The 25,755-nt window shown below is 38.5% G+C and overlaps 1 protein-coding gene across 1 annotated transcript in view; it reads right to left on the bottom strand.

The window, feature by feature from the left end:
- LOC135206036 (ras GTPase-activating protein 3-like) overlaps window positions 1–25,755 on the bottom strand; it is a gene marked incomplete in the record, with an annotated part of 518,306 nt that overhangs the window by 462,097 nt on the left and 30,454 nt on the right. The window contains 2 exon segments of the mRNA XM_064237213.1: window positions 12,700–12,907; window positions 19,331–19,451. Of these exon segments, the coding sequence (XP_064093283.1) occupies window positions 12,700–12,907; window positions 19,331–19,451 (329 nt within the window).

Below are 25,755 nucleotides of genomic sequence, written 5' to 3' on the forward strand. Positions count from 1 at the left end.
AAAGAATTTAAGAAAGAACTTGTAGCAAAGTATGAAAGAGGGGCATGTTTAGCTTGGTTTTTTTAATAGTTTTATCACAAAAAGTGCATTTTATAATGAAATAGATAAATAAAACCCAAGAATTTCTTGACATTTCTCATAGAAAAATACCACGAATAGGCGAATTTTCTGCAAATAATGGGGGGAAATGTTCCTGAGAGAAATCTGCGAATGCATGAGTCCGCTAATCCGGAGAACGTAAATACAGGGGGTCCACTGTACAACCATGTTCCCCATACTGAATTCTCAAAACCCCTTGCTCAATATTTATAGTTAGCTTCCTCTAAACTCAAATGGTCTGTCCCACCCAAAATACAAAAACACTTCAACCCCAAACAACTCTGCTACCGACAATAACAACCACGACAACATCTTCTCTTTCCTACCTTATCCTCTGTACAACCCCATTCCTTCTGTACATCACTCCTCAACTTTACTCGCAGCTCATTGGTACTCTCAGGCAGTCCCTCAACCAGACCCTCACGCTCCAAATTTTTCAATGACGAAAAACAAACACTCACAAACTCTATTACCACCCACAAACCTCTCTTTTACAACCAAACCTTCAGGCACTCTAATTGGATCCCACTCACTTTTCATGGGATTATCACCCTTACCATTGCATCCACAATCACATTTTTACTCCCCTGTATACAGTAGTGCCTCAGTTTACAAAATTAATCCGTTCCAAAGCGGCCTTTGTAACCTGATTTTTTTGTATCTAGAACTATGTTTTACATGTAAATTTCCTAATTCGTTCCAAGCCCTACAAAAACACGACAGTAAATTTTATATTAAGCTAAAAGAACAAATGGCACAAAACATGAACACTTAACTTTATGAAACACATTAAAAAATGGCAGAAAACATTAACACTAAACTTTACGAAACACATTAACAAATGGCAGAAACATTAACATTTCTTGATTATCTCCATCTTCGTCTCCGTAGAAAGCATCCTCTTCTTTCCGTGAACTTCAGCAACATTCTTGGGACCCATGGCTAATAATGTAAGTAATTAACCCTCAAACGCCTATTGTAAGTATTTTACGTCGGCGAAAATTGTCTGTCGGGTGCTTAATTGACGTAAAATACGTCGACGCTATTAAGTTTTTTAAAATATTCGCGGAAAAATAGTTATAGGCTTACTTGGGGACAAATTTTGAATGATTCGCCTAGAGGGATGCTGGTATTTCACAGATAAGTGTTGTTTTGTTTACAAGCGTTACCCAGGCGCGCATGCGCAAATTTCTTTCTTCTCGCACTGAAAAGCATCAGCAACACATCTCAGAAATTATTTTGTCTCACTTTGTCGTAATTTTTGCACTGTTTTATATTAGCCATTACATAGAGTTTTATATATGAAAATGTGCTCAATTTCATGTAGAACACATAAAAAAACAATCCATGGTTGTAGCTTTTATCAGTTTTGAAATATTTTCATATAAATCACAATAAATGCCAAAATTTCAACCTTCTGTCAACATTGACTCGACCGAAATAGTTGAAAAACGCAATTGTAAGCTAAAACACTTACATTCTAGTAATATTGAATCATTTACCTTCATTTTGCAACAAATTGGAGGTCTCTAGCACAATATTTCGATTTATGATGAATTTTAAAAAAACTTTTTCCTTACGTCCACGTGGTAACTGCCGAAAAAATTAAAATTCTTTCGTCAGATAGCTGTAATGTTTTCAGATAGTTGTAATGTTTTCACTGTTTTATACTAGTCGTTACATAACGTTTTATATATGAAAATATGCACAATTTCATGTAGAATACAACAATAAACAACCCATGGTTGTAGCTTTTATCAGTTTTGAAATATTTTCATATAAATAACGATAAGTGCCAAAATTTCAACATTCGGTCAACTTTGACTCGACCAAAATGGTCGTAAAATGCAGCTATAAGCTAAAACACTTGAGTTTCTCGTAATATTCATTTACCTTTATTTTGAAACAAATTGGAAGTCTCTAGCACAATATTTTGATTTATGGTGAATTTTTAAAAAAACTTTTTCCTCACGTCGTAACTCTGCCGAAAAAATCATAAATTCTTTCGTCAGTTTGTCGTAATGTTTGCACCATTTTATATTAGCCGTTACATAGTGTTTTATATATGAAAATGTGTGCAATTTCATGTAGAATACAACAAAAATAACCCATTGTTGTAACTTTTATCAGTTTTGAAATATTTTCATATAAATCACGATATGTGTCAAAATTTCAACCTTCGGTCAACTTTAACTCGACTGAAATGGTCTAAAAACGCAATTGTAAGCTAAAACACTTACATTCATTTGCCTTCATTTTGCAACAAACGGGAAGTCTCTAGTACAATATTTCGATTTATTGTGAATTTTCAAAAAAAAAAAAAAACTTTTTCCTTATGTCTGCGTGGTAACTCTGCCAAAAAAATCAGCAATTCTTTCATCAGATTGTCGTAATGTTTGCACTGTTTTCTATTAGCCGTTACATAAAGTTTTATATATGAAAATGTGCGCAATTTTATGTAGAATACAACAAAAATAACTCATGGTTGTAGCTTTTACCAGTTTGTAAATATTTTCACATAAATCATGATAAATAGAAAAAATTTGACATTCGGTCAATTTTAACTAACCTGAAATGGTCGAAAACTGCAATTGTAAGCTACAACACTTACAGTCTAGTAATATTCAGTCAATTACCTTCATTTTGCAACAAATGGGAAGTCTCTAGCACAATATTTCAATTTATGGTGAGTTTTTGAAAACCATTTTTTATGTCCACACGTTACGAATTCATGCATCATATTGTGATATTTTCTCTGTGTTGCTTTGATCATTTTACAATTTGTTATATACCAAAATCATTGCAATTTAGTGTACAATACAACAACAACAATTAACTCATTATCTTTAACAGTTTTGCTCACAGTGCGATTTGTTTATAATTATATATGAAATTTTTTTTGCGCTGTCATATATTCCAATATCTATACAGGCGGTCCCCGGGTTACGACGGCTCCGGCTTACGACGTTCCGAGGTTACGACGCTTTTTCTTAAATATTCATTGAAAAATCCGCCCTGTGTTACGACGCTTGTTCCGAGGTTACGACGCTGACGCTTCCGACGCTCCGAGTTAACGACGCTTTTAAAAAACGCATACTATGATAAGAATCCTTTATAGTTTAGCACAGTATATTAATAAAAATAAGTTTTTGGTTAGATTACAACAAACATTTTGAGGTTATGATGATTTTCGACACTTTTTATGTCGTATTTTTTTAATTTTTTTAGTGACGCCTCATATGCGGAACTAGTTTCCGAGCGAATGAATACACTAGCTTGAGATGCGCAGTTTATAACAGTCCAAAAGTGCAAATAATGAAAAAATCCTTGCTTGTTTCCAGTATACATAATTAACAAAACTAATTTCTGGTTAGATTACAACGCAAATTCCAAGGTTACGACGGTTTTTAATGCTTTTTAACGATACCTCATACGCAGAACTAGTTTCTGAGCGGAGGGCGCATAAATTAATTTACGCTATTAAGGGATTTTGACATAGGAAAAATCTATTTCTGGGGGAAGACCTGTGTCGCCCGATGAAAAACCCCTGTAACTCATTTTTCTAGTATAAATAAACTCTATAATATACCAGAGAAAAAGCTAACATGGTTATGCTGAGGTTACTACCCCCAGCGCCATTACCCCAAGGGTGTCGGTATAGTAAAGGGGCGATGTGTTACCACAAACCACAGGTCTTCTTCCATTTAGAAGGTTCCCTTCAAAATCCCTCTCTTTGGTGGGAGCCGTTACAACGAAATCCCACCATCCGTCTTCGCTCGCCACTACTACTACTACCCACGCGCTACTCTTCATTCCTGATTAGTTCTATAAACTTGGATTAGTCAGGGTGGGAAGAGAATGCTAATAGGGTTAGGGTTCATCGGGCGACACAGGTCTTCCCCCAGAAATAGATTTTTCCCATGTCAAAATCCCTTTTCTGGTGTCGACCTGTGTCGGGCGATGAAAACATACCAGAGAATGTTATACAAGTTTTTAGTATAAAATTATATGTAAAACTAGGTTAATGATATTCAGAATAAAGTTATAAATAGTTTTACTATTTAATCTTAATATTATAACTTAAACCAATAACTCAATATTTGTGAGAAACAATTTCTTAATATACACATAACCAGGACAGTATTAACTTATTCAAATACTGAAATTATACATATTGTTAACTCACTGGTCACAATTATATGTCATACAGACCAATCAAAGCATTATACTATTTCTATATTAGTACTTAATAGCAATAATAATTATGTACATATGTGCAATCTTATACACTAATCCGGTAGCGGGATCAACAACAAGCGTTTAGCCCGGTCCGGAAAAAAAGTATGGTGGGGAGTGTGAGCAAGTCATGCAGGTAGAAGGGTCATGCAAAGAGAGATAGTCAAAGGAATAGTTCTATTCAAAAGTTTCTAAGGAGAACCGTCAAGTCTGTTCTTCGGGAACCACCACAGTACCAGCTGCCACTGCTGAAAATTTTAGGGCCTGTAAATTTACAAGATAGTGGCACTTGAACACTGCTGGAGACTTCCAACCTGTGTACTTTTTTAGGTCTTCAAACTTCATGTTTTGAAAATAATTAGTTGAGGTGGCAACTGCTCGGATATCATGGACATGTGGGACTGAATCCGGATTGGCTTGTTGCCTAATTCCTCTTAAAGTTATTGTGCCCCCTTTTTCTCTAATAAAAAGAGGGCCCGTTGTTATTTGAGATGTTCTGGTCATAAAGGTTTTAAGTGTATGAACAGGACATAATGATTTATCTTCTGGAAGAAGAATAATTTCCCAAGGAGTCCACCTATTCTGTGGATCATCATTTTTTGCTAAAAATTGTCTATCTGGTGAAAGTAAAACTTTCCCAGATTGGAGGAATTCCACATGTCCTGGATTTCTAGAAAGGGCTGACAATTCAGAAATTCTAGCTCCAGAAGCCAGAGCTACTAAAAATAATGTTTTTCTTAGTAGTGCTGAATAAGAACAGTTATCATTGTCTAAGTCTGATGCTAGTTTAAGAACATCGTTCAAGAACCATGATATTGATTGAGGACGGTTGATCGGTCTCAAGCGTGCACATGCTTTTGGAATAGAGGAAAAGTATGTGTCTGTTAAATTAATATTGAAACCTATTTGAAATATTTTTCTTAGGGCAGATTTAATTGTGGTAATAGTGCTGGCAGCTAAGCCTTTCTCATGTAATGATCTAAAGAAAGAAATTGTAAGATTTGTATCCATTTCTTGTACATTCATCTCATTCAAAAATATAGCCAGTTTCTTCACTGCGGAATCATACTGTCTAATTGTAGAATCTTGTTTATCCGATTCTACGAATAGAATATTTAATGGGGCTATGTTTGCTTCTTTTTGTGCCGCAAACTTCGTCAAGTCCATGAAGTTAGGGCATTCAGAATTCTTGAGGAAGCTGACACAGTTTGCGTTTGTACTATCTGTGTTAAATTCGGGGATGGAATCTTCTGGGGTTTGAGTTTCATCTCCATGATGAGTGGATACCAATTGCTCTTCGGCCAGTTGGGTGCCACTAGTGCCAGCTGGCCTCTGAATGATCGTAGCTTGTGTAGTACCTTCAAGAGGAGGTTCACTGGGGGAAAAAGATAAATTCTCTCCCATTTGTTCCAATCTAGAGACATTGCATCGATCGCGAAGGCATTGTTGTCTATGTTGGGAGCTACATAGCAGGCTAACTTGTGGTTGGACTCCGAAGCAAAGAGGTCTACCTGGAGTCCCGGAATCTGATTCGTAATCCATTTGAATGAATTGTTGTCCAGTGACCATTCTGATTCTAGTGGGGTCATTCTGGAAAGGGAGTCTGCTACTACATTCCCTACTCCTGCCAGATGAATTGCTGACAGATGCCAGTGGTTCTTTTCTGCTAATAGGAATATTGCTATCATTACATGATTCAATTTGTTGGATTTGGACCCTCTTCTGTTTATGCAATGGACGACTACGACTGTAAAGCTGTCCGATACGATTCGAATGTGGATCTTCTTGGACGGTTGTAATTTTCTCAATGTCAAGAACACTGCCATCGCTTCCATTACATTGATGTGGAATCGACGGAATGTTTCCGACCATGTTCCTTGAACTTTCTTGAGGGGTGAATATCCCCCCAAACCGCTCAGGGATGCATCTGTGTGGATGATCAGAGATGGGGGAGGAAATTGTAGCGGAACTGATTTGGATAGGTTCCGTTGTTTCGTCCATGGAATAAGTCTCTTTTTCAGAATATCTGGAATTCTTGAAACTTTGTCTCTGAATTTGAGATTTGCTCTTGATCTCCAACCCTGATTGATATCCTTTAATCTGGTTTTCAATAGAACATCTGTCACTGATGCGAATTGAAGGGAGCCTAGGATCCTCTCCTGTTCCCTTCGAGATGACCGTCTGTTTTGGACAAAGCGTTTTGTAGCTTTTACTATCTCTTTGACCTTCTTGGACGGTAGAGATAGCTTGTGTTTCTTCAAATCCCACTGAATCCCTAACCATTGGAACTGGGATGCTCGAGTCAGTCTGAATTTTGCCATGTTTACTTGGAACCCTAAAAATTTTAGGAATTCCAGTACTTTGGATGTTGACCTTCGACACTCTGTTTCGTTGTTCGCCCAAATAAACCAATCGTCCAGGTAGGCTACTAACAGTATTCCTTCCTTCCTCAATTCCTGAACTACTGTCTCTCCTAATTTCGTGAACACCCTGTGTGCTATATTGAGTCCGAAGGGCATTACCTTGAATGAGTAGGATTTCTTGCCTAGCTTGAATCCTAGGTACGGAGAGAAGTTTCTGGCTATTGGGACGTGATAGTAAGCGTCTGTAAGATCTATAGAGGTGGTGACGGCCCCACGGGGAAGTAAGGTCCATACTTGTGAGATTGTCAGCATATGGAACTTGTCGCAGTGAATGTAGGAATTCAGCCGAGACAAGTCCAGGATTACTCGTCTTTTGTTCGAGTCCTTCTTTGGGACACTGAACAAACGTGCTTGGAACCTTATGCTCTTCACCCTCTTTATGGCGCGTTTCTGAAGAAGATCCTTTGTATACTCTAAGAGGTCCTCTGTTGGTTTTTGGAAGAAGCTGACTGGAGGGGGAGGGCCCTTCTCCCTCTTCCAGCCTAGATCTTTTAATATTATACTGTGGGCCCATGGACTGAAGGTCCATCGACCCTTGAATAGGTACAGTCTCCCCCCTACCTGGGAGATCTCACTGGTTGGATACTGGTCTAGTTCCTCTTCCTCCTTGGAATCCTCTACCCCTGGCTCCACCTCGCAATCGGGAGCCTCCTCTGGCTCAACTACTCCCAGCACGTCTGCTATATGGGCGAAAGGCACCTCTCGCCTCATAAGCAGGATTAAATGCTGGGGAAGCCACAACTTGAGATGAAGTCGAAGGTTGAGGTTCCGGGTTTGGTTGAACTAGTACATATTGTTGTGGTGGTGTTACTTTTGAAGTAGACGGCACTGCCTGCATATATCCATGAGGACGGGCCGTCTGGTAAGGGTTATACCTTCTTGCCTTCTTTTTAGGCCCTTGTTGATGAGCTGGTACATCAACATGGCGTTTGAAGGGAAGACCCCACCTTACTCTCAGACTCTGGTTAGCCCTGGCTGCCTCGTGCAAGATCGAGTTTACTTTGTCTTTGGGGAAGAGGTTTTCTCCCCAAATGGATGATTTAATAAGCCTATTAGGCTCATGTTTGACTGTAGCTCCAGCCAAAACATGTTTTCTGCAGGCCCTTCTTGCAACAGCAAAGTCATGCAAGTCTGTTTGAAAAGTCTGTAAAAGACTTTTCGTCAAGACACGAAAAACTTGCTCATTTTCATAAGTCGTGGCTAACAACTCCGCCGAGGTGACGGAGTTGATAGACCTGGCTAACCTCGTCCTTGCTTCGAACTCCCCCTTGATCATATGGTAGGGGAGTTTGGGCAATCGTTCGGAGAACAAATCCGAAGCGCAATCCGGCTCCAATTTACCAGCAGTAAATGTTGCCGGAGCGTTAATCCAAATGTCTAGTCCTGTGGGCAAAAGCAAGGATGTAGATGTACAAGGCGACGGAAGTCCTTCGGGAGTGACGAACATTGTATACTTCCCCTTATGTGGTGTCAATTTAGTATTGACACAATTCAATTCTGCTAGAGAACGGACCCAGGCAGCTTGCGCCTGTTCTCTGAGGAAGATCACTGTTTCTTTCGGTACTTTGTCTACTCGACCTAGCGCATGTTTTGCTAGTCTAACAAAGCCTGGGAACGGGAACTGCATACCAGCTGGGAAGAGCTCATAGTCCTCAATCGGTCTTGTCCCACACCCCTCGATAGTCAATCTCCCTTCTACGAAGGAAGCATTTAGGGCCAACCTCCAAGGGTTTTCCTTATCAAAGGGAGAAAGCTTTGAAGCATCCGGAACCATCATTGATAGGGCTGGTGTTCCGGAGCGAAGGAAACCGGAGAGCATCTCCTCAATAGGCCTAATTCTCTCCGTCAATGACGAGAGAGCCTGATTGGAGATGTCCGGTGTTGGCCCGAGGCGTGCATCTAGCCTCTGATCTATTACTCCACTAACCCTTGCTAACAACTGGTTAGTGAAGGATTCAGGGTCGAATGACTGTTCCGCCACCCTTGAGACTGACAGTGTACCTTCGGTAGGGGAAGGATTTATGGCAGCAGGCTGAATGATGGATGATGTCGATGGCTGTGACGCCGAAGACAACTCCTTCGCCGCTGGCGGAACAGACTTGTTTTTCTTTAAAGTCTTCTTGACTTTAGGAATAACTGACGGTCTTCCTTGTTCATTAATGGGTTTCGTAAAACCCTTAATTTTTCTAGAAAATGTATTCTTATCTAGGTTGTCGGCGAAATACTTCGTTGCCGAAACATTCCGGAACCGACTTATTAATATTAAGTGGCTTAACTTAATGAGACTTATAATTGTATAATTATCTAAGTTGTCGGCGAAATACTTTGTTGCCGAAATATTCCGGTTATCAATATATAAGCCATATTATTATGAAATGTAACCAATATCTGTTCTAACAGAAATATCACATTTTAATCATCTTATAAGCAAAGCTAAGCCTATATATATAATTTTACATATGTCGTGCATAATTCGCTGTTGCTATGTTGACGCTCAAAATGGCGGCACCCTCAACTCATATATTGAGGGGCCTGGACTGATAGCATACTTAAAATAACTTAAATATGATAAAAAACCAAATTGGGGTACTCAACTTCAAAGCAGCAGAAGATTGGGCACTTATAATGAATTTCAATTAGCGTACAACACAATAGCAAAATTCGTGTACTGAAGCGCACGGCTCTATATACAGGAATGAAGAGTAGCGCGTGGGTAGTAGTTCTAGTGGCGAGCGAAGACGGGTGGTGGGATTTCGTTGTAATGGCTCCCACCAAAGAGAGGGATTTTGAAGGGAACCTTCTAAATGGCAGACAACCTGTGGTTTGTGGTAACACAGCGCCCCTTTACTATACCGACACCCTTGGGGTGATCGCGCTGGGGGTAGTAACCTCAGCATAACCATGTTAGCTTTTTCTCTGGTATATATAGAGTTTATTTATACTAGAAAAATGAGTTACAGGGATTTTTCATCGGGCGACACAGGTCGACACCAGAAAAACTGTATGGTAACCATAGTCAAGGACAAGGAACGCATTCTCAAACAGTATACATATCCTTTAATACAAAACAGCAAAATATCATTGAAACATTATTTCACTTAAAGAATCCATTTATACTCTACTTATAAACACTCCCTCCCTCTACCTCAAGTTATTGTGTATCACCACAATGACGAATGATTTTGTTAATCATCTATGCTAAATTTTATTGTGAAAAGCTTTGTTCTTTCACTAACTATTTTGTTAATATTGTTCAACTCTATATCGCACTCGGCGCACCGAAGACTGGCTCAATTAAGACTTTTTTTCTGTATTGCATTTGATTAATTGTTTTCATATTTTATCGCATTAAATTTATTGGGAAATTTTCTTTTTTATGTGAATTGCTATTGCTTTTACATACATACAGTAATATTTTAACTCTCTCTTCTCCTCTCCTCATATCAATGCTCCCTCGTTCAGTCTCAAGTCAGCAGGGTGTGATGTCACCACGGTTACGTACGATTTTTTACATCTTTTACTCTAAATGTTATATTGGACGCTAAATTTTATATTAAATGCTTTGTACTTTTATTTATTTTGTCGAATATTGTAATCATTACCTATATATTGTAAATGAAAAAATAAATTTAATACAGTTTAACTTGTAATACCCAGTAGGCTGTCATATACAATTATAAACTAGATAAACAGTCAGTTTGAAGCACGAGCATTTGTTCGACAAACGATACAAAATTTTCTCGAAAATTTTGTTCAGAAAACGGAAAGTTCGACATAAGAAACGTTCAACAAATGAGGTGCCACTGTATAAGAACCAAGCTGCCATTGACACTTGATGTTACTTGAACACTGGCAGAAACAGTAAGAGATTGTTTGCTAAGTATGCTAAGTATTTCCTGACATTCCCGTTAGTGGATGGGACCAGTCACCTACAATAAACTGTGAAGTTACCCAAGAATTTTTTCGCTCTAGCTGCCGTGCAAGAGGAAACCAATAGCTATGTAACTACTAGGTAAGTTACTTATATATCTACTTTACTTTATTTTTTCTATTTCTAATAGAAAAAAATTCTTATTTTATCATACAAAGGCAGTCCTCGGTTACCAGCGGACTCAGTTCAGAACACAACCTGGTTATAGGTGGCGATAATGGGACCAGGCCCCAGTTATCGGCACCACAAGCGCCATAAATCACAGCTTCGGTTAACAACAGTTTTCGCTTATCAGCACTCTGCCGAGAATGGAATCCCCACCAATAACTGGGGACAACCTGTACTACATGAAGGTTAAAGGACTCAATCCATTCCAGAAAGGTGTTCCTTAACCAAAATATCCTTTATCTAAGCAATATTCCAGACCTCTAAAAGTACAGTAAAAACTTTAAACTTTATTTTAACAGACCTAGCATGTAGAAATTATACAAAAAAGAACATAAACTAGGTAAACAGATGCAAATTTTCTCACTTTACCTATAGTAATTGGATGAGTTGATGGCTATGGGCAAGGTGGTGAGAAGGGATAAAAATGACAGGTAACTACGTTTCTTGAGTTGTTTCTCTCTTCATTCTCCTTCTCCTTAAACTTCTTGAAATTCCCCCTTTTTTTTTTCTAACCAAAAAATTTCAATGGGTTGTAGCTACCTGCATTTCAAAAATATCTCTCAAGTGGGAGAGAAAAATGTCATTCAGCAAGTTTATAAAAGTTTGCTACAGTTTCATCAGGGTGATATACTTCAAGGAAAATTTATTCTTCCCAATTTGAGCACATCTCTTTTATTAATGAACTACAGGCATACTCAATTTCTCTCTTATCCAAAGAAAACTCCTCATCTGCTCAGCTATTCTGTTGCTGCTCTCGCAGAAGGCCCTGAACTAATTCTAAAATCAGCTCTTCTCTGTGCTCTTCTACTCCATTATTACTCACCTCCAATCCCACAGATTTGCCCAGATACACAGTATCCTCTTCAACAGGTTCAGCTTCAAAGCCTTCATAGTCCATTTCTGTAAAACTCACTGGTGTAAACCTAAATGCTTACATTTGGATAAGGTGGGAGATAGTGTCCAGTCTCAACAGGTAGGTGCAGAGACATGATGATCCAATCCAGGTAACAGTAAGCCCTTGCTCTTTGAAATGATTTTGTGTCCAGACTTCTCCACTCATGCTATCCCTCCAAGGATGGGTAGCACTACTAGCAGGCAGAAGGATAGGAATGGAAGGAAGACAAAATACCAGACGAATCCAGGGCTGTCACTTCTTATGTTACTTCCTACTCTTACCAAACTTCTTCCACTGTAGAGAAGACCAGCAAGCACTCTCCTTGCTGGGGGCAGAATGAGCACATGGCTTCCACTAATAAGTGTACAATACTTTTGGGGGGTCTACCATTGCAGGAGACATGAAAAGCCCACAGGGACACCCATGCCCCTCACAACCCCAATGATCATGGACAAAATACAAAAACATGGTAAGCAAAACAATCAACAAATAGAAATCAAGAAGCAATCTACTCATCCAATAATCAAGTCAAAGATGGGTAGCAAGTGAGTGCAGCACATCTACTCTTCTTGACAGCCAAATAAAAAGTGAAAGATGGCATTAGGAGGGCAAGGGGTTCTCCCCCTACTTACCCCATCTCCATCAGATAACAACCTTGTTACCAAGTTCAGCAACTGCTCCAGCTCACGATGAAGATTACTCCAATGTAAAAGGCAACAGTCTGTTTTTACATAGGTATAAATAAGTGACACAAACTACTCAATTTTATATCTATTTGTGGTGAACAACATTTTTACACTTTTTTAAAATTTTTTCTTTCATGCACCTTGATACATCCTGCATAGTTAAAGGCCTTTTACAATGAAGAGGTTTGCAAAAAAACTTGTTTTATTGTCCAAAAATAACATCTTTAAAAATAAGACTTCCTACATAGCGCCATAACTTACCTGAACTTCAGAGTCAGCATCTACAGGTGTAATAGGAAGCCACTGATCTTTGCCTTGATTTTTATGAAGATCTTCCTTTTTCAAGGAAACTTTTCCCATTATCTTATCTGTTTTCATCGGTCGATCACGATCAAATAAATAAAAAGACAGGAAACGAAACTGCCTTGGAATGTCAAACTGGAATTCTTCACCGAAGAAGGCACACTGACTGGAAAAAGAAATAACAATTCAGAACAGGAAACTGGGGTAGCAGCAATTTCATCAATTCCATAATTACATTATAAACTAACACAATTCAAACTACAGTAATTCCATCTAAATTTTATTAAATCATTCACATACAATACAGTAGTCCAAACATAAATGCCATAACGTACTCCACCTGCATAAAATTCATAACCATAAAAACAAGTACTAAACAAATTTCAAAAAGGAAGCTACATTCAGTGAGGCTGTAGAAGTTAAAGGGCCACCCACATCCCAACCACACACCCCACCAATGGCATTCCTTAGTCATGCCAAAAGCTCCCACTGTCTCTGGACTGTCTTTTGACTGAGCAACAAATATCATCCCTATCAGTCACAACTATTGTCATTCTGGGACCCAAGGTTCATGCTTTCCTTCCAGTTTCATGATGGTTGTAAGGACTGGAGTTCAGATATTCTTCAAGGGAACGATGGAGATGATGACACCTCGCACCCAAGTGACTCTTCAGAAGGCTGTTGGCATTCACTACTTGCCAAGCCCTCACTAGTTCCTACTTGAGGCTGGTAACTGGCTGGATGCCCAATCATCTCCTCTTATGCACATACCTCATGTGGTGTTTCTCACCCTTCTTTTGAGTCAAAAGCATAGCCTATACTGGAGAATATTGAATTACCAGTATTTCTGCCCTAGATGTCACCCATGTTATGCTGGTTACCTGGCTACTCCTGATATCCTATTTTGATGCTACCACCACATCCTTGAAAAAGGCTAAGGTGGAACCTTCCAAGGACCAAAGGTTTCCAGGCTATACAACATGAGGCTTCAGCTTGAGGTTTAGACTGAAAAAAGATAACATAGTTTCAACTTTCCATTTTAGACTAAAACAAGAGTAACTGAGCATCCTGGTTTGTTTTAGAGCAGTTCCCCATCTCCCATTTTCCATGATTTTTTTTACCAAATTGAAGAGCTGCTTTTAAACTGGTATAAAGCTGTTTTACAGGCTAGTGACAACTCTACGCCACATAATTACATATACTGTGCACTGGGATTATATACAACAGTAAGCTTGCTTTAAAAAATTAATCTGTAGGTTGGGAGAGGTTTTTGTTTTTCATTATCATTAATACAATTATATACAGTAATACTGTATGTGTTTTATGAACTGTAGCCTGCTGGTTTAAAGGCCAACTATGCAATAGTAATAAAAGCGGACTCTTTTAAAGAAAGCTGATGTATATTATTGCACTTAGTCCTCATTTTTCTCATTACAACTGTTCTCTGGGGAGATTGAGTTGCTGTGACAACTGTGATCAATTTTATTTGCTCTTCATTTTCTCACAGAACAATATTGCAAAGCTCAAGTTGACTTGCTTTCATCCTGGGGAGGAGTAGTATTTGAGAGGGATTTTATTGGACCAAAAAAGTACAACGAAACGCACATCAAACAGATAAGTCAAACCAAACACCATAAAACACATTTATCAAAGTTAATACCATACAGTGAAATGCTGGGTTCAAATCATTGGTCCGCAAAAGGGGTTTGTACAAAATTGAACTTTCTAAACCTTTGCAGGCAGCTTCAGTAGCCAAGTTATGGCTAATGATAAGAGATACACTTCTTTAGAAGGATATGGCTATGCTAAGCATATTTCATGTTCATAAAAGATACCAGGTTTTGCATGGGAGAGATTGGGGTAAGTACAGGGTATGATGACACCATGTACTATAGTAGTACCAATCTGTGGTGGGGGTTTTGTTGGGAAGAAAATCATTTATGTGCGCTGCCAAACTTCCATTCTAAGGAAAATTTTATGGAATATAGGTCGTTGTTATATAACAAAACTGGAGGGAATTACTCTGAAATATTTACTAAACATGGTTTTTATGTAGTATACAGTTGTTAATGATCAATATTTCAAACAGTTTTTCAATATCATATTTGAGAAACGTGGCATACATGTTGCCACATCTACAATCTCAATTCTTAGGTCAAGTATTGAACTCTGAGACAGTTAAGAAACAATAAACCCTTCATTAATCTCTTAAGAATGGTCAAATCTTATAAGCTTGGGTCCTTTGTGGTGAAGGTGAAGATTAGCGGATATAAATATAGTTGGCACTCAAACGTGTGTGTGTGTGTGTGTGATTAAATAAGGTAGTTGTCGACTTATGACTGCAATTGGTTCCAACCAACCGGTTGTAAATCGATTTGGATGTAAGTCGGCCCATGTTAATTTACCATAAGAATATTATACTAGCCTAGCCTGCACTAGGGTAATCAATACCATCTTTACATATAGGGTAGCCTAGCCTACACTACTCAGCATACTTTATACATATATCTTAGTAATTATTAATTTCAGCTGATTCTCTAGGTTCAATTCACATTGCCTTATGATAATTCAGTACAAAGAGAAATTGAATAACATTTAACAAGTTAGCCTCGTGTATACGATGAGTTTTTCATGGTACACATTTTGTATATAACGAATACAGTAGCCTAGCCTACAGTATACTACATATATGATATAATTTAGTAATTTATTAATACAGGCAGTCTCCTGGGTTATGACAGGGGTTTCGTTCTTGAGACGCGGTGTCCGCCGAAAATCGTTGTAAGCTGGAACATCGTCAAAAGTCCTAAGAAAACCTAACTTTTAATGCTTTGGGTGCATTAAAAACTACGTAAACTGCATTCTTATTGCATTTTTCATATAAAAAGCCTTCAATTATTATTCTTCCTTTTTGGAGTCATATTTCTTCTGCCAGATCGGCATTGTACGTAAGTGCTGTAACCCTGGAACATGTCGTAAACCTGGAAATAATTTCTGATAAATATAATTGAAAAGCGTTGTAACCTCGGAACGTCATAAGCCAAACCCGTCGTAAGCTGGGGACTTCCTGTATAAGCCAATTTTGGAGGGTCAATGCATTCTGATTATGATATATCAATAGAAAAAAAAAAAAAAAAAATTGGACACGAAACGGGAATCAGATTCGGACCGACATCAGCATACCTAATTGAGTGATGTCAGGCTGCTGACAGCTATGTATATTTATGAAATAAAAACAAAGAATATGCATCTTTTCTGTGAATCTTTGAAAAAGTTATGCATTACTGTATCCAATAACATTTTGTGTTCTCATATTATTGTATCATAAAATACTAACAAAACGCTCAATGTTTTGGTTTGGAAATCAGCTGATGGCAATTATGAGTTTAGTTCGCCGTGTTTACAATCTATTTCGCCGTATTTAACTCAATTCGAAGCGAATTGCCTTGGTTCTAATTAGCATAAAATATCTAGATACTTTACTTATATGATAAAGGGTAATTTGTCATTATATGACAAGTTTTTAAGTCGAAATATGAATTTCATACGTCTCATAAACTAAATTATTTTTTTGATTAACAGATTGCGTAAAAATATCACGATTCCGTCTGGTATTTTCACTAAATTTCTTCGTAGTACAGTAGTACCTCGTACTTTGAACTTAATCCGTTTTAGAAGGCTGTTCGAAGTACAATTTGTTCGAAATATGAAACAAATATCCCCATAAGAAATTAAGGGAATCAGGATAATTTGTTCCAGTCAACCCAAATAGTCCCCCTTTTAACATTTTTTCTATTATTAATCCCTTTTAACATTTTTTTCTATTATTAATGTGTTCAAAAGTTAAATTAAAAAGTGTAAAGTAATGAAACAGTATGTTATATGAAGTAAAATTTTTGAAATTTTATTTTTTCTGTGTATGATTTACAAACTGTTTGGTAAAAATGGCCCCGGCCAGCTGGGGGATAGATGGAGGAGATACGGGAACCCATTGAGCAAACCTAATTGGTTGCAGTATGCAAAGGTTGATAACAAAATCAATTTTATTCACATATTGGGTACAAAGATAATCAAAGGAATCAATAGTGTGTGTGTCCAATGGTGTGTTTGAGAGAGAGAGAGAGAGAGAGAGAGAGAGAGAGAGAGAGAGAGAGAGAGAGAGAGAGAGATCAGCATGTTTACACTTGGATCTTGAGTGCACGTAAGAGATTAATTATGCCACAATACATCAACTTACTGTTGGCAAATGGCAGACTTTTAAAACAAACAAGGATTTTGCAAGAAAATAAGTAATAAGTCAAGAATGCAAGAAAAGAAAAGAGAGATAAAATTACTTTTCACAAGGAAGCAGCTTAAACAAACAATCTAAAGCATGCAGAAGCTGAAAGCGGCGCCAGTTTGTTTATTACAGAGCTTAGTTACTTTTACATTAGTAAAAAATAGTAAAAGCAATAGTCACTAGACTGGTATTTTACCGTAGCAAAAATAAAAGTGATTTGGGCAGATCGAGTGTAAGTGAAAGAAATGGGCAAATAATCACCCCAGATCAGCTGATAAGTCAATGGGAAGCAAGAGCCGTTCCTCTCTCTCTCTCTCTCTCTCTCTCTCTCTCTCTCTCTCTCTCTCTCTCTCTCTCTCTCTCTCTATCGTCTCACTCAGCGCACCGAACACTGACTCGGGAAAGCATTTTTTTTTTTTTACTGAATTGCATTTGTTTTCATGTTTTATCATTATGTTAAATTTATTGTGAAATAACATTTTATTTTGCATGTGATAACATTTCATTTTGTATGTGAATTGGTACTGCATTTACGTACATATTAGGTACAGTAAACTCTGCAGACTCGCCACCATCCTCCCACTCTCCCATTGGTTCCTGATGCTAGTCACTGCCATAAGATCCTCCTCTCCTATTGGTCAGCATCTATCCCATCATGCCTCTATGTAAAGGCGTCGTTCGGCCACTTCGTTGCATCAGCGTTATCGTATGCACGCAGACTTTCAGAAACCTTTCGTATCTTGAAAACTTTTCGTATGAAGAGCTGTTAAATTTTTCGCATTGGCTTTCGTATCTCGAGTTTTTCGTAAGTTGAGCCTTTCGTATCTCGAGGTACCACTGTAAGTAGTTTACTTTATATCTCTCTTTCCTACCTGCCTCACTAGCATTCTTGCCATAGCTCAGTCGTCAATGTAGTTGTACTGTACCTTGGATGCCACATATTGTATATACTTGTGATAATCTCCTTATGTTTTGTATGTGGGACTAGTCCCAATTTGCATTTAGCCTTACTATGTACTCTTAAGTAACTGTTATGTTTTGTATATTGGATTAGCATTAAGGTTCGAATTGCTCTGTTGTTACTTGTTCTGTAACCTTATATTTAGATTATAGCAATTAACCTTAATTGATTTTGATTATCCTATACTTTTACTTGTGTGCTTCCTTCCTCTTTCCAAGCTTGTATGGCCATTTCTCTGGTACTATTTCACGGAGCGACACAGGCTAAGCCCAGAAAAGGGATTTTGACGAAGGAAAAATCTATTTCTGGGCAAGGACCTGTGTCGCCCAGTGAAATCCCACTCTTTCCTTTTTTACCCCCCCCCTTTTTTTTTGTCTTGGCCCAAGCTTGGGTGCTATCTGCAGGAATGACGTCAGAGGCGCTACCCGTAATGGTAGCGAGTAGTGGGCCTTAGATCGGCTCCTCTGTAAATGAGGGATATTGAAGAAGGATGAATCTAAATGGCAAAGGACCTTTGGTAGTGGTTTCACTCGCCCCAGAAACCATACTGACACCTTAAATAAGGTGAGCGAGCCAGAATACTCTGGCATTTCCATATTAGCTTTTTTCTCTGGTATCATAGCAATATTTATACCTTAGAAATGTGTGCTAGAGGGACATTTCAAGGAGCGACACAGGCTGAGCCCAGAAATGCACTTTTTGTGATAAAACTATTAAAAAAATCAAGTATGAAAATTTTTAATGGTTTTTCTTAAGTTTTAACTAACAAAATAGGCTGTTCTTAGCATTTTTATAGGGGTTCCAAACATTCGCGGGTTCTAACTTTTCACGGGGGGGTCTGGTACACATCCCCTGCGAATACAGGGGGACCACGGTACAGTATTTCTTGTACCATGTACACTAATACACTTTATTTACAGGTATAGTATAGTTTACGTCAGGCATTGTATGGTCCAAATTGTTGTATTTCATTGTTTATTGGTCAATTTAGCTTTATTATAAAATTTACTGTGGTGTTTTTGTAGGGCTTGGAATGAATTAGGCAACTTACATGTAAAACATGGTTCGAGATACGAAAAAATCAGGTTACGAAAGCCGCTTCAGAATGGATTAATTTCGTATCCTGAGGCACTACTGTACCTGTATCATATTGCTCTTAACTGTAACTAATTTTTGACACTGTCTGCATATACTAAAAGCACACTTCCAGTGAAGTTAACTCCAGGGATCAGAAAACTTTTAGAGGCATAAAAAGCTCTGGTCTTCAACTATCAGAAAGAACTAACATTTTGAAATTTATACTGCTAAGTGAATGTTAGGTAAGAATAATAGAAATATAAATTACTTACCCAGCTGTCTTTTCAATAGGAGCTGACCGAAATATCTCCTCTTGGTCAAGTGATACTGTACAGTATACATCCCTGGGACTTGCATTACCATGATTTCGAACACCCAGATTTTTTGCTTCACCTGTAAAAATCAAAACATGGATAAAAGGCAATGATATATTGCTAGAAACAACATTTTTCCAAAACAGCTACAGAACATAATTTCTATGATAAATTAATAATAAAAACTTATTTCAAAACATTTCAATGTAAATCCTCATAGTCACTTCACAACCTCATGGGGGCATGCAAACCATGTTAGTAGCTATGATAAAAAAAAAACATACTTTTTCAATTTCAATTACAATATGTCTAACTTGCACCGGGAGGCCAAACAAGGATTTCTAATGATACCACTGGGGTTTCAAATTTTATCATATATTTGCATGAATAATGAAATGAGTACAAATTCACAACTAAAAACAAAGAAAAGAAATGCAATGGAAAAATGTACAAAAATGAAAAAAAAAATAAAAAAAGAGAACATAAAGCACAATGGAAAAATAAATTGACAGTAGTATGTCTGTTTGATTTTATTTAAAATATAAAGCAGAAAGCTTTCATGACTTGCATGGTCCTCCTTGTCAATCCCAGATTGACAAGGAGGATCATGCAGGTCATCAAAAGCTTTCTGCTTTATAACAAAATGAAACAGATTTATTTTCCATTTTATTGACTCATGATTATGAGTTTTCTTTGATAAAGCACAATGATAATACAATATAATTGTAAAATTGATACAAGTGAATACTTAGCAGTTAAACACAAATACAAAAATTACTAATCACTACAAATTGAATTCACTCTTTCACATGCAGGTAATGACTAGAATGAAATTCACTTAAGTATCCCATAAAATAACTGCTATCACAATTTACCAACAAGATGACTTTACCTGAATAACATAAATTCTGTTATGACCCAACAGAATAATTTCACTGTCACTGAGGATAATATGATATTTTTATATTAAGGTTTCACGTATACTTCCCAAACAATTACATAGTTGTAGGTTTTCTTACCTGGCAGTCGACAATTCAAATTATTTGGTGGCAGTGGTACTGCCGTTGTTAGTGAAGGTGGCAAAGAGACCTGCCCACTTTCAGGAACACCCAGTACGGCTGAGCTAACTGTCATCATTTTGTTAAGCCACAATGTACATCTGTGGGAATGAGCTTTGTTTATGTAATTTTTTGGTAAGTATGTATATGTGAAACCTTATTTTATTAAAAAATATTTTTACATACATGACTTACCAAACAATTACATAGCTGAATCCACATTCCAAAGAATGAACGAATACAGTATTTAGGCCAAAGGCCAAGCACTGGGACCTATGAGGTCATTCTGTGCTGACATGGAAATTGAGAGTAAAAGGTTTGAAAGATGTAACAGGAGGAAAACCTTGCAGTTGCACTATAAATCAATTGTAAGGAGAGGGTGGAAAGTAAGATGGAAGAAAGAGAATATGAAAGGAGGTACAGCAAAAGTAATGAAATGGCAGCTAGGGGCCGAAGGCACACTGCAAAGAACCTCAAGTACGTAATCCCTACAGTGCACCACATGAGGGTGCACTAACAACACTAGCCCCCTACGGGGTACATTCCAAAGAAGGTGGGTAAATGGACGGATGTTATTTCCAATCTTCAATATGTTACTGGTTTAAGAAACAGTAATATGCTCATATTACAAAATCCTTGCAGTACCTTACCTGGTAAGTTCCACGCTGGACGAGTGGTTTTCGAGCTGGGCTGCCAATCTGGTGGTCCCAGGTTCGATTCCCCGCTCGGTCAACGCGGAATCAGAGAAATTTATTTCTGGTGATAGAAGTTCATTTCTCGATATAGTGTGGTTCGGATACCACAATAAGCTGTAGGTCCCGTTGCTAGGTAACCAATTGGTTCCTAGCCACGTAAAAATATCTAATCCTTCGGGCCAGCCCTAGGAGAGCTGTTAATCAGCTCAGTGGTCTGGTAAAACTAAGATATACTTATACTTAACCTTACCTGGTGAAAGAGCAGCTGCAGGTGAATACTGCCTCTCGTTGGTACTCTCATTGCCTGCAGAACATGTGGCAGCAATGGTCTGGGTCGTCCCTACTCATAGTGGGATTTTTGTAATAATGGAGGTTCACCAATGACAAACAAAAATAAAAGTTTGCCCTTGCCCTGGCAAAGACCATACAACCAATTCAAAATACAGTCACCTATGCTATAATTAAAAAAAACCACACCCCTAACCTCAAAATACTGAGGGTACTCTGGTTACGTTGTACCCCCAGGCTACCCAAAAACAATAACCTCAAATATACAAGGCAGGGAGACAGTAGAGGGAAAGAGGTCCCCCATGCTTCCTCTCCCAACCCCATACCCGCTATAGATAATGGCCCCAGCCTATTACAATTTTCAAAATCGGTTTCTATTTCCTTAAGATAATGCAATGAAAACACCGACTTTGATCTCCACAACGTCGTTTGGAGAATGGAGGATACTGACATAGTATTGTGTCTAAAAGGTAATGAAGTCGCCATTGCTCAAATTTCATGAGCTTTTACCCTCAAAACATTAAGTACTTCCTCTTGGACTTCAGAATGAGCTTCCAGAATAGTGTTTGGAGAGAGGATGGGAGGGATCTCTCACCAATCACCAAAGCTGGTTTGAACTTCCTCTCAAGTTCTTTATCCTACGAAGATGTCTCATGGTCTTTACAGGAAACAACATTCACTCTTCTTCCTCTAGGCCCAAAATGTCCATCAGGTTCCTTATCACAAAAGAGCGAGGCCACGGCTTCGAAGGTCCCTGTTCTTAGCCAGAAAATCCCCAACATAAGAACACACTGCATTGATTTGAGTGAATCCTATTTCCTTACTATTAACCTGGATCTCACTCACTCTACCAGCTGTTGATAAAGCAAATAAAAACAATGTCTTCTTCGTAAAGTTCTTCAGGGAAGGAGAACGTAACAGTCTGAAATGGAGACTGGATAAACACCTTAATACAACGTCCAAGTTCCTGTCCACTTCTCCATACTTTCCCACATTTGATATCTCAAAAGATTTAGTGAGGTCGCTGATGTCTTGATTATTCAAAACATGACATTTTTATAATAAAATAGTCTTAATTGTACTTGCCCAGTAATTACATACTAGCTAAGTTTCACTCGCCCAGCAGTTAAATTCTGAAATTTGCGGGTCTAACTTTCTGTCTGTTCTGGTTAGGTAACTACCACCACACCCACTTTTCGGGAAAGAGAGGAACTCATTGGCAAAGAGCTCAGTTTGTTTCATGCCCTTAATAAGAAAAAACCATGCTATGGGATGGAGGGTGGGCTCCAATTATACAATAACTGGGTGAGTATAATTTATTTCATTACAAAAAAATTCATTTTTAATTATGGGACTTACCCAGTAATTATATAGCTGATTTCCACATTGAGGGATGGTGGAATGCATGGATGTTTCTACCTCAAAATATTAACACTGTAACTAGAATAAAGATAGAAAAAGATTTGCCAACATTATATAAAAATGTTTGCTGATTCCTTACCTGATAAGAGTTGATGCAGGAAGTACTGCCTCCAGTTGTCACTCATCTTATCATGCAGAGGTATGGTGGTATAGCCAGCAGGTGACTATTATTTTAGTGGGACCTTTGTGGCGAAGGATATTTCCGATGGCCAACAAAGGATAAGTAAATTGCCCCTGCACAGGGCTCAATACCTATAATTCACCAGAGAAAAAACTTATTTATACATCCAAAACATGTCTAAATAATAAAAAAAAAAAAAAAAAAACACCACCAGCCTACCAAAGGACTGGAGGATACTCAAGTACTTCGTGCTTCCAGGCTTCCCCCCCAAAAAAAAATTATATAAAGGAGAAAAAAAGGATTTAGGAAGAGTTGCTTCATACACTTCCTTTCCCAACACCACACCAGCCGCAAGAAAAGGACCCAAGGTGCTGCAATCATTAAACACCGTTTCAATATCTGGAAGATAATGAGATGCAAACACAGATTTACATTTCCAAATTGTAGGGTTTAAAATTGCTAAAGACAGGTTTCTTTTAAAAGCTAGAGAAGTAGCTACTGCTTTAATCTCAAGGCTTTCACTTTACATAAGGCGAACATGTCTTCTTGAACTGATGAGTGGGCCTCGCGGATCACATCTCTTAGGGAGAATGCCCATGCTTTCTTGGACAAAGGTCTAGACAGATTCTTGATAGAGAACCACAGACATTAAGAGTCGCTGTGAATGTCCTTAGTTCTAGGCAAGTATTTTAAAGCTTTCGCTGGGCACAATGATCTTTCCACATCGCTGGATCCCAGAACTTCCGTCGCTCTTAATAGAGAAAGAAACGAGGCCATGGGTTAGAGAGGGACTTGTTCTTGGCCAAAAAACTTCATTGATCCTCTTTGCCGTTGCCAAAGATATCACAAAAAGGGTTCTGATCCTCTTTGCCATCACCAAAGATATCAGAAAAAGGTTTTTCTAGTCAAGTCTCTTACAGTATGTTGAGATTCCAACGAACAGTAGGCGAATCTTTACTCTTGGAGGTGTCAAAAGACTTAATAAGGTCTGAAATGTCCGAATTAGATTACAGGCCCAATCCTCTATGACAAAAAACTGAACCAACACGGCTCTATAGCCCTTAATGGTGGATTTTGAAAAGTCTCCGTGCTGACCTTAAATACAATAATAGTCTGCTATTTAGGTCACAGAGGTATGAGAAGAGGAGACATTTGTGCTTGGGCACCATTCTCTGAAGATTCTCCCACTGTTTTGATGAACGACATTAGAGGATTGCCTACTGCAGCTAGTGATTGCCTCTGCAACCACTTTAGAAAATCCTTTCCTTCTAAGAAGTTTCTTGACAGTTTGAGGCCTGTCAGGGCCAGAGACAACAGTCCTTGGTGGAATCTTTGGAAGTGAGGTTGTCGGAGTAGCTGCTTCTTTTGGGGAAGCAGCCTTGGGAAATCCACTAGGTGGTTGATGACATCGGGGAGAACGGACAGAACGGTGCTTTCAGAATTAGAGATGTCCTAGCGAGAAAAAAACTTGTTTAACACCTGTCTTATCAAACTGAATGGGGGAAAGGCATACAGATCTTTGTTCGACCAGTCCAGGAGGAAAGCGTCTACTCACCAGGCTTGGGGATATGGTACTGGCGAGTAATACAGAGGAAGATACTAATGGTCCCAAGATGTGGCAAAAAGGTCCATCAATAGTTTTCCCCTAAAGCTTCCACAGATCTAAACAAACCAGTGGATCTAAGGTCCATTCAGTTGAGAGGACTTAGTTCGTCTGCTAAAACATTTATCCTTCCTTGGACAAACATGGTAATTATCCTGGTGTCGTTCTGGTCTGCCCATAAGAGAAGGTCTCTCGCTGCCTCGTACAGGGAGAAAGACAGTCCCTCTTTGCTTCACTATGTAAGAGCGCGCTGTCGTATTGTCCGAGTGGACTACAACTGTCTTGTTTTTTTACTTTTTGAGAGGACTGAAGGCCTAAATGTACTGCCTTGAGTTCTTTCACATTTATGTGGAAAGACCTTTGTTTTGGGAACCATACCCCTAACGCCTTGCTCTTCGCTAAAAGAGCGCCCCATCCCAGATCCGATGCACCTGAAAAGTAGTTCAGGTCTGGGTTCAAAAGAGACTTTCCTTGAGAATATCTTTCCTTGCAGTTCCACCAGTGAAGGTCCTCCTTTATTTCTCGTCACTGGAAACAGATACGAGTCTGGAAAAACCTTCCTGTTCCAGTTTCCTTTAAGAAAAAACTGTAGGGGTCTGAGATGCAGTCTGTCAACATATACAAACTGTTTCATTGACGATAGAAAACCGAGAAAGCTCATCCAATTGTTGGCTGAGCATTCTTCCAGAGAAAGAATCTCCTGTACCTTCTTTATGCAAGCTTTTTGCAAGATTCTATCCTTTCCGGTGTTGGAAAAACCCAAAAATCCTGAGACACTTATCACCATCCCCAAATATTAAATCCTCTGAGAGGGGATCAATTGGGACTGATGGTTTACGAGAATTCCTAATTCTTGTACTAACTAGTCTTCCTGAGGTCCTCTGTGCACTGACTCTCTAAATAGGCTCTGAGAAGCCAACTGTCCAAATACAGGGAGATTCTCACCCCCCTGTAGGTGGAGCCACTTTGCAATGAGAGCCATCACTCTGGCGAAAACCTGAGGCACCGTCAAAAGACCGAAGCAAAGAGCCTGAAATTGATAAACCTTTCCCTTGAACACAAACCTGAGGTACTTCTTCAAGCTGGGGTGAATAGGAACATGGAAATACATGTCCTGCAGGTCTAAGGACGTCATCCAATCTCCTGGGCAAATGGACGACAGGAGATTGGTTTGTTTCCATTCTGAATTTTGTCAT

The sequence above is a fragment of the Macrobrachium nipponense genome, chromosome 11 (genome assembly GCF_015104395.2).
Source record: "Macrobrachium nipponense isolate FS-2020 chromosome 11, ASM1510439v2, whole genome shotgun sequence".
In the NCBI taxonomy this organism is placed as follows: domain Eukaryota; kingdom Metazoa; phylum Arthropoda; class Malacostraca; order Decapoda; family Palaemonidae; genus Macrobrachium; species Macrobrachium nipponense.